Raw genomic sequence first — 15,440 nt, 5'->3', positions numbered from 1 at the left:
CGATCCCTCCGATCTAAGCGTTTTCCATGATTTTAGGTTCCCCCACCCCAAACTCCCCCCAATGTCACCATATCCGGTCGGGATTTAAAATAAGAGCTTTGAGACACGATATCCTTCTAAATATCAAATTTCATTGAGATCCGATCACCCGTTCGTAAGTTAAAAATACCTCATTTTTTCTAATTTTTCAGAGTTAACCCCCCCCCCCAACTACCCCAAAGAGAGCAGATCCGTTCCTGTTATGTCAATCATGTATCTAGGACTTGTGCTTATTTTTCCCACCAAGTTTCATCCCGATCCCTCCACTCTAAGTGTTTTCCAAGATTTTAGGTTTTCCCCTCCCATATCCCCCCCCAATGTCCCCAGACCCGGTCGGGATTTAAAATAACAGCTCTGAGACACGATATCCTTCCAAACATCAAATTTCATTAAGATCTGATCAACTTTCGTAAGTTAAAAATACTTCAATTTTTCTTTTTTTTTTCCGAATTAACGCCCCCCCCCCCCCCAGATGGTCAAATCAGAAAAACGACTATTTCTAATTTAATCTGGTCCGGTCCCTGATACGCCTGCCAAATTTCATCGTCTAGCTTACCTGGAAGTGCCTAAAGTATCAAAACCGGGACCGACAGAATTTGCGATTGCTATATGTCACTTGGTTAATACCAAGGGCCATAAAAAAGGGCACAGAACGGTTTGGGCTTTAAATAGCATAGGTATCAAAACCTACTTTATAAATGCATAAATGAAAAACGAGCTAAAAAAATAAAATAAATCAAGTTATACAAAGCCTGATCTGTTTTTCACCCCTCGTTCTCACTTATATTCATAGAATCTTGAGAAAAAAGAATTCTTTTCTACTTTTTAGATTTAGTTCTACAATTATACAAACTGAAAGCCCTGACATGATTCTGGTTCAAAAATGTGCTATATACCTGTTTGCCCAAAATTTGGGATGGGAAAGGGAATATAAAGAAGGCACAGCCCTCACTTCTACACCAAGATTGTTTCTGCAAAAGAAACAGTTCTTAGTTTGTTTTTCAGCAATTAATTTGAGCAAATTGTATGGCATTACCGAATTTTTCTATGAAAAGCAGATTCATTATATATATATATATATATATATATATATATATATATATATATATATATATATATATGTATATATATATATATATATATATATATATATATATATATATATATATACTAGCTGTTGGGGTGGCGCTTCGCGCCACCCCAACACCTAGTTGGTGGGGGCACTTCGCGCCCCCCCAACCCCCCCCCCCCCCGCGCGCGTAAGTCGTTACGCGCCATAATAGTTACGCGCCATTGTAGTTGTGTCCCTATGTCCCACCTGTGAATATAGATATATCTATATATATATATATATATATATATATATATATATATATATATATATATATATATATATATATATATATATATATATATATGGTTTTAACTACGTAAAACTTGCGAATATACAACATTCTTTGCTGTCCCATTGTCTTTGCATATAAATAGATTGTCAGGTTTACCGACTCTTGAACATGCAACATATAATGGTCCATGGGAAAACAATCTGTATTCAGATCTATACCTCATGATTCTAATGATTGCCCTTGAGCTTTGTTGATGGTGATTGCTAATCGACCATTCCCTGTCCCGGTGTCCCGGTCGTCATTTACATCCCCCTGTTTCCCCCGGTGTCCCCGTTGTAGTTGTGTCCCTGTGTCCCGGTCGTCATTTATATTCCCTGTGTCCCGGTCGTCATTTGTATCCCGGTGTCCCGGTCTGTATATACATTCGTTTTTTAGTTTTGTTTTTCTCCATTATTTTTTTCCTTTTTTTTTCTTTTTTAGCTTATTTAGATTTTTAGATTTTTTAGTTTTTTTTATTAGTTTTTAGTTTTTTTTTCTTTTTAGTTTTTTTGTCCCGGTCGTCATTTATATCCCCCTGTTTCCCCCGGTGTCCCCGTTGTAGTTGTGTCCCTGTGTCCCGGTCGTCATTTATATTCCCTGTGTCCCGGTCGTCATTTGTATCCCGGTGTACCGGTCTGTATATACATTCGTTTTTTAGTTTTGTTTTTCTCCTTTATTTTTTTCCTTTTTTTTCTTTTTTAGTTTATTTAGATTTTTAGATTTTTTAGTTTTTTTATTAGTTTTTAGTTTTTTTTTTCTTTTTAGTTATTTTTTTCTTTTTTAGTTCTTTTAGTTTTTACCTTTTTTAGTTTTTTTTAGTTTTTTAGATGAAATTTTTTTTAGTTTTTTCCTTTTTTTCTTTTTAGTTTTTTATTGGTTTTTACCTTTATGTTAGCTTATTTTTCAGTTTTTTCCTTTTTTTTTATTTTTTTTTTATTTTTTATTTTTTTTTAGTTTTTTACCTTTTTTTAGTTTTTTTAGTTTTTTTAGTTTTTTAGCTTTTTTACTTTTTTTATTAGTTTTTAGTTTTTTTGTAGTTTTTGCCTTTTTTTAGTTTTTTCAGTTTTTTTTTTAGTTTTTTATTGGTTTTTACCTTTATTTTAGCTTATTTTTCAGTTTTTTTCCTTTTTTTAGTTTTTTTTTTAGTTTTTAGTTTTTTTAGTTTTTTACCTTTTTTTAGTTTTTTTAGTTTTTTTAGTTTTTTAGCTTTTTTATTTTTTTTATTAGTTTTTAGTTTTTTTTGTAGTTTTTGCCTTTTTTTAGTTTTTTTAGTTTTTTAGCTTTTTTATTAGTTTTTAGTTTTTTTTTGTAGTTTTTGCCTTTTTTTAGTTTTTTAGCTTTTTTATTTTTTTTATTAGTTTTTAGTTTTTTTGTAGTTTTTGCCTTTTTTTAGTTTTTTCAGTTTTGACGTCACCTGATCCAGTTTTTTCAGGTGACGTCACCTGATCCACGATCCACAGATCCACAGACAACTTATTTTTATATATATAGATAGTTTTTTTTTTTACTTATGTCCTGGTCGTCATTTATACTCCCTGTGTCCCGGTGATGTGTTGATTGCTAATCGAACATTCCTTTTGTCCTGGTCGCTTTCTCTTTGAGTTTCGTCATTTATTTTTTTCTTTTTTAGTTCTTTTAGTTTTTACCTTTTTTAGTTTTTTTTAGTTTTTTAGATGAAAATTTTTTTTAGTTTTTTCCTTTTTTTCTTTTTAGTTTTTTATTGGTTTTTACCTTTATTTTAGCTTATTTTTCAGTTTTTTCCTTTTTTTTAGTTTTTTTTTATTTTTTATTTTTTTTAGTTTTTTACCTTTTTTTAGTTTTTTTAGTTTTTTTAGTTTTTTAGCTTTTTTACTTTTTTTATTAGTTTTTAGTTTTTTTTGTAGTTTTTGCCTTTTTTTAGTTTTTTCAGTTTTTTTTTAGTTTTTTATTGGTTTTTACCTTTATTTTAGCTTATTTTTCAGTTTTTTCCTTTTTTTTTAGTTTTTAGTTTTTTTAGTTTTTTACCTTTTTTTAGTTTTTTTAGTTTTTTTAGTTTTTTAGCTTTTTTATTTTTTTTATTAGTTTTTAGTTTTTTTTGTAGTTTTTGCCTTTTTTTTAGTTTTTTAGCTTTTTTATTAGTTTTTAGTTTTTTTTGTAGTTTTTGCCTTTTTTTAGTTTTTTTAGTTTTTTAGCTTTTTTATTTTTTTTATTAGTTTTTAGTTTTTTTTGTAGTTTTTGCCTTTTTTTAGTTTTTTCAGTTTTGACGTCACCTGATCCAGTTTTTTCAGGTGACGTCACCTGATCCATCCACAGATCCACAGACAACTTATTTTTATATATATAGATATATATATGTATATTAAACTGCTCTTTAAGGAGTACTGATCAGTATTAAGAGAAGTATATCTCCCTTAGCTCAAAAATTGATTTTCCTGCTATAAGACTGATTTCTAATATCATTGCAAAGAAAGAAGCTTCTAATTTCTTCAGCAATGAGAGACCTACTAAAATTTGGAAGGTACTTGTGATGCCATTCCTCTAGCTCAGTCCCAAACACTAGGAATTGACATCACAAATTCAACAGAATCACAAAAATAAACGGTGAGTAGACGTAGATGACAGCACTTGTGGAGGGGTTGAAAAACACTCCTTTTGTGGATCTTAAATTTGTTTTCTAGGAAAATATTTTAGCCATAGGGCCAACTGTTATACATCTTAGGCAGTTTTAATTTTAATCTGACTTCAAATTTAAAGATTCTGCTCCTGGCTAGAACAGATCTTTTCACTTGAAAACATAAACATGGCTTATAGAAATGAAAGCTTGGCAGAATGACTTCAGATTGTCCTCTCCAACATAGAGCATAAAACTCTATTTCAGCTTACACATTGTTGATTCTGACTCAAGGACAGGTGGAAACCATCCTTTTTGGCTCTAGCCAAGAACTACATGCAGTTTTTCAAAATGTAATATCCTAATCATCAATCTGGCAGTAGGACCATATGTTCCATAAAACATGCAAAGGTTAAATATGTCCTTGCAATAAATTAAAATTTGCCGCAGAAGAAAACAAACAGGACAAAATCAAAGTGTTTCTATTCTGAATTTGTAATTTCCTGGGAGAATACTAGACTGGTAATACTGCTGAATGATTAAGAACAAATAGATTCAGGTTTCCTTTTAAAAAAAAATAAATAATGTTTTAATTTATCTACATTCTTCATCTATTACCTTTTGTCATTTCATATTATCTTGTAATTTCTATCATCTTTGACATTTGTCAAGAAAGGTCAGCAATTAAAGTATTGGTTCTTATTGCAGGTGGAGCCTATTTCATCCCCTTTGAGACTCTTGTATGATGCCAGAATATAATTTTTTAGACTAAATTGGCCTAATATGACAAAGAAAAATATCGAAAGAAACAAGCAGAATTGGGCCAATATAAAAAACAAGAGCTAAGAGCTCATATGGCACTTGTGACGAGGCGAGAAGAGCTAAGAGCCAAGAGATCATATGGTATGAGCACTAACAAAATTCTATGAATCAATAGATTGATTTAAAAAGGAAAATAAGAGGCTTAATACCGGTCAGGATTTAAAATAAGAGCTCTGAGTCACGATGTCCTTCTAAATATCAAAATTCATTAAGATCCGATCACCCACTCGTAAGTTATAAATGACTCATTTTTTCTAATTTTTCCTCTCCCTTTAGCCCCCAGATGGTCGAATCTGGGAAAACGACTTTCTCAAGTCAAATTGTGCACCTCCCTGACACGCCTACCAATTTTCATCGTCCTAGCACGTCCAGAAGCACCAAACCCGCCAAATCACTGAACCCCTCCCCCCAACTCCTCCAAAGAGAGCGAATCCAGTACGATTCTGTCAATCACGTATCAAGGACATTTGTTTATTCTATCCGCCAAGCTTCATCCCGATTCCTCCACTCCAAGTGTTTTTCCAAGATTTCCCCCTTCATCTACCCCAATGTCAAAAGATTTGGTCGGGATTTGAAATAAGAGCTCTGAGACATGAATTCCTTCTAAAAATCAAATTTCATTAAGATCTGATCATCTATTCGCAAGATAAAAATACCCCAATTTTTACATTTTCCAAAAATTCCGGTTTCCCCCTCCAACTCCCCCCAATGTCAAAGGATCTGATCGGAATTTAAAATTAGAATTTTAAAGCACAAGATCCTTCTAAATATCAAATTTCATTAAGATATGGTCACCCTTTTGTAAGTTACAAATACCTCAATTTTCAAAATTACCCCCCCCCCCCCCAATTCCACCAAAGAGAGCAGATCCGGTCCGGTTATGTCAGTCATGTATATCTTACAGGTTTATATTCTTCCCATCCAGTTTCATCCAGATCTCACCACTTTAAGTATTTTCTAAGATTTCCGGTCCCCCCAACTGCCCCCCCCCCCCCCAATTACGCTTGATCCGGTTGAGATTTAAAATAAGAGATCTGAGTTACGAGGTCCTTCTAAATATGAAGTTTCATGAAGATCCGATCACTCCTTCGTAAGTTAAAAATACGTAATTTTTTCTTATTTTTAAGAAATAACCCCCCCCCCCAATAGAGCGGATCCGTTCCAATTATGTAAATCACGTATGTAAGACTTCTGCTTATTTTTCCGCCAAATTTCATACCGATCCCTCCAATCTAAGCGTTTTCCATGATTTTAGGTTCCCCCACCCCAAACTTCACCCAATGTCACCAGATCCGGTCAGGATTTAAAATAAGAGCTTTGAGACACGATATCCTTCTAAATATCAAATTTTATTGAGATCCGATCACCCGTTCGTAAGTTAAAAATACCTAATTTTTTCTAATTTTTCAGAAGTAACCCCTCCCCCAACTACCCCAAAGAGAGCGGATCCGTTCCAGTTATGTCAATCATGTATCTAGGACTTACGCTTATTTTTCCCACCAAGTTTCATCCCGATCCCTCCACTCTAAGTGTTTTCCAAGTTTTAGTTTCCCCCTCCCAACTCCCCCCCCCCGATGTCACCAGATCCAGTCGGTATTTAAAATAAATGCTCTGAGACACGATATCCTTCTAAATATCAAATTTCTTTGAGATCCGATCACCCGTTCGTAAGTTAAAAATACCTCATTTTTTCTAATTTTTCAGAAATAACCCCCCCCCCCCAACAACCCCAAAGAGAGTGGATCCATTTCGTTTATGTCAATCATGTATCTATGACTTGTGTTTATTTTTCCCACCAAGTTTCATCCTGATCCCTCCACTCTAAGTGTTTTCCAAGTTTTAGGTTTCCCCCTCCCAAATACCCCCCCCCAATGTCACCAGATCCGGTCGGGATTTAAAATAAGAGCTCTAAGACACCATATCCTTCTAGTTATCGAATTTCATTGAGACCCGACCACCCATTCGTAAGTAAAAATACATCATCTTTTTAATTTTTCAGAATTACCCCCCCCCAACAACCCCAAAGAGAGCGGATCCGTTCCGGTTATGTCAATCATGTATGTAGGACTTGTGCTTATTTTTCCCACCAAGTTTCATCCCGATCCCTCCACTCTAAAGGTTTTCCAAGATTTTAGGTTTCCCCCTCCCATATCCCCCCCAATGTCACCAGATCCGGTCGGGATTTAAAATAACAACTCTGAGACACGATATCCTTCCAAACATCAAATTTCATTAAGATCTGATCAACAGTTCGTAAGTTAAAAATACTTCAAATTTTCTATTTTTTCCGAATTAACCGGCCCCCCACTCACCCCCAGATGGTCAAATTGGTCGCGTCCCTGATACGCCTGCCAAATTTCATCGTCCTAGCTTACCTGGAAGTGCCTAAAGTAGCAAAACCAGGACCGACAGAATTGGCGATTGCTATATGTCACTTGGTTAATACCAAGTGCCATAAAAAAGAAAAAAAGTGGCAAATATTTTAGACTGATAATCACTATCTATCTTTAGCAGCTAATTAAAATAAAACTTAAAAACCGATGTGATAAGGACAAACACTTTTTTTTGTATTGGCCTAGTCCCATTGGTCATTTAATATTTTTGGTTTATTGAGTGACAGACATACATGCAGGTTATTCTAGAGATTTTCCATAAGAAATTTGACATAGCCTACATGCTATAGTTGGTTAAGAATGTCTCTTTATATTTGGAAACACCCTGTTTTTAAACAAAGTGCTCATAAAACTGAAAATAGAAGCGATGTCATAAAAAGCCACTAAAACATCATTCTGTCTTAAGCAATATTTGGAATTTTGATGACCTTATTTTTCTCAATAGAGTTGTAGGTTAGATTTGTGTTTTTTCTCTTCAAAGATTCGTATAAAAGTAAGTGAAAAAAAAACACAAAAGTTTGTTTCATCAAAAAAAGAGGTGGGTCACAAATTGCCTAACCCTCCCCTGTTAGATTAACTAATGCAAGTGAGATTCTTTCTAAGCTTCATCAATCAGTACTATCTTTTTTACTATTCTCATATTCATAGTGGATGTATATTTTTTTTTGTACCTTAAGTCCTATGATTTTGTTTTTGTTATTAGCCATCCTTCTTAGGAAATTACAAAAATTAAAATCTTACTTGTTAATGGTAGACTTCCTTTGTTCTCTTTCATTTTCTCACCAAAGTAAAAAGTCTTGGAAATTCTCTTGCAAAAATCAGCATGATTAGGCTGAAATAAATAGAACTTATAATTGCATAAGACCACACTGGCCATGCATGACAAAATGAAAAAATTTATGATGAAGAAAAAACAAGATTTCCAGCCAGTGAAAAAAGGAAGGATAAATATGCATACATTCCTGGAAAAACCTCAGCTCAACCATTCGCAGTGCAAAAAAGCACATAAAAAGTAAAAAATATATGGAAAAAAGTTGAAAAGATAAAATAAAAACAGACACAAAGCTCAAAAACTAAACTCTAGATTAATGCTTTTTGTAAACTTCATGTTTTGATTTTGAGGCTTGTTTTGTTCTTATTTTGCCCTCAGGACTTGTATCAAGCAAAAATTGGAAATTAAACCAGGGTATTTTTAGTACCTATATAATCTTCTTTCATTGGCAACATTTAGGATCTCACATTGGCCAGAAGTGTAGATCTTCTAGAAATATGCCTTAATGGCACTGTGAATATTTTTATAAGCCAAACAAGTTTTTTTCTTCTGTACACTGGACACACCTAAAAAACTATGTCATGAACTTGAGATAATTAAGTCACTTTTTGAACACACTCTAGTAATGATTGATTCAATCCCAACAGCAAGAAATTACTCTTAACCTTATCTGCACCATAAGAACTATAGGTAGCACTAAAACAAATCAGAAATGTCCAACTTACATATATTATGCATTGTGGGAGCTATTAATCAAAGGCAAATCAACTTGCAAGAAAAGAAGCCACATAAGAACATCATGTTTGTCACTTTTTCCTAAATATTTCTAAAATGCCTGAACAGAAGGTAAAAAAAAACTATGCCTCCAAGCAAAATACTAGATGGTAAGCCTGCACAATTTTTCTTTTTGATTATTAGATAAACCAAAAGGAAAAAAGGGTGCTTTTCTGCTCATCTCATATCCAAACTAAACCCGCTCCCCTATCCATAATGCCTAATCAATGGGCCAGTCTTGAGCAAAACCAAGTTTTGATGCAAGTGAGGTAATTAAGGCTCCCACTCATCAAAACAACTTAGACCTCTTCCCCACAAAAATCATGATTACATTTTCCTAATGGGGCAAGATGTAGATGTAGGCTAAATACAAAATTGCTAATTTTAGGGGGGTTTGCTATTTTTTGTGCTTATTTCTTCAGTGAAAACACGGTATTTCAGACACATTGTCTAAATTCTAAAAGTTATAATTTTGGACATGTGAATACATCATAGGAGAGGTAAGAAACAAAATTGTTTGGTTGTGAAGTTCGTTTTCAAAATAATAGAGGAAAAAGTATGGTAATTGAGCTATATATATATATATATATATATATATATATATATATATATATATATAAAAGTGATTGTGACTTACCCTTGCGAACCGGCAATATGAGGAATCTTCTCTTATAATTACTTTTGGAAAAAAATCTAAAATCAGTGCCATCATTAGACAAGACTTAACTGATGTTCTTGCAAAAATCGCCATCTAATGAAACAAGCTTTTGACTACTCATCTCAAGTTACCCATTTTTACTGCAAGGGTAAGTCACATTTGAGCATGCAATGTTTTCACCCGCAACACAAATGAAAGCAGAATCGAGTCCCAACGTGCCTGGCCCTGACGCATCCCTCCACGATCTAGAATGCACAACGAGACTTTCAGAAAGACCAGCGGTTTCCATGAGAGAGGTTGATTACCACAGGGTGAAAAAACGTGAAGTGTCGAGTGTAAGTCACGTTTTGAAGAGACAGCACAAATTACTTATGTTCTATGTTAGAGAAAAGTTAGATCCCTTATTGTGTTTTGATTGATTTCTATTGTGGTTTTCTATTCAATACTAGCCTTGTACATTCAACAGGATTATGCCTTCCTGATAGAACTTTCTTTACATTGTAATAAAAAAATAATAATAAGTAACCTATATGATATAATTTTATTATTTCCATTAATTGAGGTATTTTCTTTTTCAGATGCCACCTAAAACAAGTGCAATGACTCCAGCAGAGAGGAAACAGAAGCAAAGGGAGAGGATTCAAAGCAATCCAGTGTTATATGCACAGCTGAAACACCAGCAGCACAGTCACACAAAGAAACACAGGGATGTTAAAGCTGATGAAGAATCACTGTAGCAGTTGAAAGAAAGGCTGGAAAAACAGCTCTACTATCCACTCCACCTGTAGGAGCAGAGCTTTCCCATCCCCCTATTGAAGCCTTCATGAATGAGCAATCTAAAGGACAAGCCGTTTCCTGGGCCAGAAAGGCATTGCCAGATTCAACTCCAAGGAAACATGATTTTGTCTCACACGTTGTAAGAAACCCAAGTCCCCTCAAACGCAAACTCCTTTAGAAACAGACATTCAAAAAACAACCAGACCAAAAAAAAGAACGGAAATTTTACATTCAAAAACTGTAGCTGCTGTAGATGATTTAAAATTTTGTAAAGTAAAGAAACCCAATGGTGAGGTGGAGCAAAGTTAAAAGCATCTACTACTTATGTCAGTCAAAGAGGCCCATGCATTGTTTCTGAAGGAAACAAATCTGGAGGTTGGCTTCAGTAGCTTCAAGGCATTGAGACAACAAGAGGTATTTTTAGTGAGCAGACAAGGCCAAGAAGTCAGTAAGTGTATTTATTGCGACAATTTTGAGGCCATTGTTATTGGTTTTCAGAAAGTGGGTGCTTTACCATAGTGGGAAGAGTTGGTTGAATCAACTATGTGCCCTTATGAAGAAGTGGACAACACTTTGCTGGAAATGGAATTTGCAAAACAAGTGTGTGATGTATATGGAGAGCAGGGGTCATGCAGCTTTTTGAGTATTGTTGATTCTCAGTAGGGCTTAAATATAATGAAGAAGTTGATGTGAGCTACACACAATGGAAGAATACAGTCAACATCAAGACAGGAAAGTGCAAGATGCACAAAGGCACAAGGACTGGTGCAGACAAAGTTATGAACACTGGCTCTGCTAAAGAAGTTCTTACGTGCCTTAAAGAACACCTCAAAACAATTTCCCTTCCTCTCTATAATGTGCATCGCCAGCACCATGAGTTTAGGAAAGTAAAAGAAACTCTAAGAGGGGCTGACATTGTCTTACAGTTCAACTTTGCTGAGAACTATGCAATCAAGCAACAAAATGAAATCATGAGTGCTCACTGGGTTAGTACCTCTGTTTCAATCTTCACATGTGTTATCTACTACAGAAGTCTGAATGGGAGTCTTGCACACTTGAGCTATGCAGTCATAAGCAATGACCTAACCAATGACAAGAATCCTGTTGCAGCTTGTGCCAAAATTTGTGTTGACCATTTTTGTGTACATCATTTCTAACCTAGCATTATACATCACTGGAGTGATGGTGCTGGCAGTCAGTACAAGAATTGCTACATGATTGGTGCACTTGTTCATTACACAACAGATTATGGGTGTCCTAGAACTAGGTTGTTTTTAGGAACAGCTCACACTAAAGGTCCCGTGGATGGTATTGGAGCCAAAGTAAAGCAAAAGGTCTGGCTGAAGACTTTGAAGGCCAAGTTATTGTTAACACTGCTGAACAGTTCTATGAAGCCCTGAACATAGCCAGGACTTCTATTATGGTCCTTTACCTTGCCAGTTCAGAACACGAAGGTATCCATTTGTCTCTTGAATCCTCATGCTGGTCCACCACAAGGAAACAGCCAATTTTTAAAATGCACAAGGTTCATTTTGCCACTGCAAGCTGTGCGATGACGCTGCCCATGAAATTTCAATTCTGTCTTCTAATCCATCTCATTAGATGGGCATTTCCATACAGTTTATAATCCTGAACATCAGAGACTGTACTTAAAGGTCCAATCAAACCCGAAATCGCAAACGCCAATGAAGAGAAGGACGACAGTGAAATTCTCTCAAAGCACCAACAGGTGGATTTCAGCACAAGCATTTAAGGGCAGGTATGTTCATCACAATTACTTATGAGGTGAAAAGCAAAAGAGGAAGCACATGTGAAAAAGTTTATGATGGAATGATTGATACACTTTGTCCATATTCTGTTGAAGTGATCTTCCTCAGAAAGACTGGTGCTTCTCTGTGCTGCCCAGTCCTGTTATTGATGGCAAGTCTTTAAGTTACAGGTTTCCATGTCAAATCACTAGTGATGCTTCAAAGAAAGTAATAACTACTCCTTTAGTTTCTGTCCCTATTTTTTTATATATATAATCAAAGTTAACAAAATAAACCAAACATTTAAATATTTTTTCACAGCATCAAAAATGCAAGTGTAAGTCATGGTACCAACTTCACCAAACCCAGAATAAACTTTTCTCAGTAAATGATACAAAGATGAGTTTTGTGTCCAAGACATCTGTAATGAATACTGGTTGGTATAAGCGTTTGCTGGTAAAGATGGATCACCAACAAGAAGAGAAATTCTCAATTGAAAATAATGCATAAAAATAAAATCCTTCTGATGTGGGACTCCGCCTGTCATGGATAATGCCAGCCTGTCCCAAGCCAGGATGAAGGAGGAGGGTTGGGCGACAGGTTTGCTACCTGTCCCTGTAAAAAAGCCCCAGCAACGGAAACGTCGATAAATGCCTCGGATGAATTATCTTCCCCCTGATAACGAACCCAGCACGCCCCCGGACACGATTATTGACTGCAAAACAACCAAAAAAAATTGGCTTCTGGAACGTGAGAACTATGAGTCAGTTATCAAAAACTGAGCAAGTTCTCAGAGAGATGAAGCAATATAATATTGACATACTAGCCCTAAGTGAAATACGTTGGATAGGTGTAGGCCAAGAAACACTAGATCATGGATATGTACTGTTATATAGCAGAGAGGACAACCATCATCAGGCAGGTGTAGCACTTATGATGTCCCCTGCAGCATACCAAACAATGCTGAAATGGACTCCAATAAACGAAAGGATCTTGTTTGCACGATTTGCTACAACACACACTGAGCTTTCTGTCATTGTATGCTACGCTCCTACCAATGAGGCCGATGATGATGTCAAAGATAGCTTCTATGAAACCTTGCAAGCTGTCACCAAAGACATCCCCAAACATGATGTTCTATGTGTTGTTGGTGATCTGAATGCCAAAGTAGGAGCCGATTGCAAGTACTGTCTGGAAGTCCTGGGACTGCATGGACTTGGCCAGATTAACGAAAATGGTGCATTACTAGTAGACTTCGCGCTATGTAATGACCTTGTCGTTGGTGGGACACTATTTGAGCATAAAAATGTGCACAAGTACACATAGACATCTCCAGACGGTTCAACGCGAAACCAGATCGACCATTTCCTGATCGCCAGAAGGTGGCGTACAAGCCTGTTAGACGTGCGTGGGTATAGAGGAGCAGACGCCCAGTCGGATCACATGCTCATGATCGCCGACTTACAGATCAAACTACGTGCCCAAAAAAAGACACAGCAAGATCTGAAGAAACTGTATGACACAGACAAGCTACAGGATCAAAAAATCCGCAGAGATTTCTGTATCTCTGTATGGAACAAATTTGATGCCTTGCCTGTTGAGGCAAATGACTCAGTAAGTGTCGAAGAGAAATGGGAGAAAATAAAAAGTGCATGCACAACGATTGCCGCAGAAAAGCTAGGTTTCCAAAAGAAACCAAAGGAAAGGTGGATCTCTGACATAACATGGAAACTGATTGACGAACGAAAGGCACTTAAGCAAGCCATGCTCATAGATACTACAAGGTGTTCAGAGCTGGCAACAAAACAATTATACAAAGAAAAAGATAAAGAGGTAAAAACGAGTGCAAGAAAGGACAAGAGACAGTTCCTTGAAAAGAAAGCAGCTTTAGCTGAAGAAGCTGCTAGGAAGGGTGATTCCAAGACTGTCTACCAATTGACAAATGAGATGGTAGGAAAACAAACAGCTGAATCACCCTTGTCAAGGACGAAAATGGATCAATTATATCTGATACAGAAAAAATTGACGAGAGATGGGCTTCCCATTTCGAAAAACTTCTGAACAGACCGAGAACTTGCGACCAAGCTAACGTACCTGATATCCCTTTTATGTATCTAGACATCAATACAGATCCTCCGAGTGCTGAGGAGATCATGCATGCAGCAAAGAAGTTAAAAAATGGACGAGTCCCTGGTATTGATGGCATTTCAGCAGAAATGCTGAAGTACTCAATTAGTACCTGCATATCCATTTGGCTTTCTCTCTTCACCAAAATATGGACCTTAGTGAAGGTCCCAAGAGATTGGAGCAGAGGCATTATAGTCAAACTCTTCAAAAAGGGAGACTTGATGAACTGCCATAACTGGAGAGGCATCAATCTTCTCCCTGTCTCATCCAAAGTATTAGCCTTCATCATTTTGCAGCGTCTGCAGAAAGCACTAGACGCAACTCTACAAGAAGAGCAGCATGGTTTCAGAACTGGGAGATCCTGTTCTGATCTAATATTTGTACTGAGAATGCTTGTCAAAGAATCAAAAGAATGGAACAAGAAGCTCTACCTCCTATTTATTGACTTTGAAAAGGCATTTGACTCAGTTGACAGAGATTGCTTGTGGAGAGTTTTGAAATACTACGGAATTCCGGAGAAAATAGTAGATAGAATTATAGCGCTTTATGAAGAATCGGAATGTTGCATGAAGACCGAAAACGGTACAACCAGATTTTTCAAGATCATGTCTGGTGTTTGTCAAGGATGTGTACTTTCCCCCATGCTCTTTATAATTATAATGGATTATGCCCTGAGATTCGCATTGGGCTACGGGGTAAAAGTAAGCAACAAACAACTGTTTGATCTGGACTTCGCGGACGACATTGTCCTTCTTGAAGAGTCTAAAGAACAGTTGCAGCAGCTGCTTGACACTATTACCAAGAATGCAGAGAATGTCAGGCTAAAGATAAACATTGATAAATCGAAGAGCATGGCCATCACAACCTCGCCACTTGTTCTCCATTGCAAAAACAAACATCTAGAACAAGTCCAGGAGTTCAAGTACCTGGGTAGCTGGATTGATTGTGATGGAGAGATCTCGACCGAGATTAAACGTAGAATTGGACAAGCTACAGGTGCCTTCAATAGATTGAAGCCTATTTGGAGAAGTAATAAATATTCAATGCGACTGAGGCTTTGACTTTTCAATAGCAATGTACTCTCAATTCTCCTTTATGCAAGTGAATGTTGGAAAATAAACACCCAGCTTGAAAAAAGGATCCTTGCATTTGAAAATATGAGCCTCAGAAGAATGTTGAATACAAGTTGGCAACAAAAAATTACAAATGCAGAAATACGCAGAAAAACAGGTCAACCTCCAGTCATTGAGTTGCTGAAAAGAAGGTGGTGGACATACCTGGGACACGTTCTTTGTATGGAAGAGAGCCGCCTTCCTTGAACAACCTATGAATGGAAGCCAGACGGTAGAAGAAAG

At 36.2% G+C, this 15,440-nt stretch overlaps 1 protein-coding gene across 1 annotated transcript in view; it reads right to left on the bottom strand.

The window, feature by feature from the left end:
- LOC136028240 (protein CNPPD1-like) overlaps positions 1-15,440 on the bottom strand; it is a 43,726-nt gene that overhangs the window by 22,650 nt on the left and 5,636 nt on the right. The window contains exon 2 of the mRNA XM_065705969.1: positions 7,971-8,061. Coding sequence (XP_065562041.1) covers positions 7,971-8,061 — 91 coding nt within the window. The remainder of the gene's footprint in view (positions 1-7,970; positions 8,062-15,440) is intronic.

The sequence above is a fragment of the Artemia franciscana genome, chromosome 6 (genome assembly GCF_032884065.1).
Source record: "Artemia franciscana chromosome 6, ASM3288406v1, whole genome shotgun sequence".
NCBI lineage: Eukaryota > Metazoa > Arthropoda > Branchiopoda > Anostraca > Artemiidae > Artemia > Artemia franciscana.
Note: the sequence above shows the minus strand (reverse complement) of the source record. Positions and strands in the feature narration are given on the sequence as shown.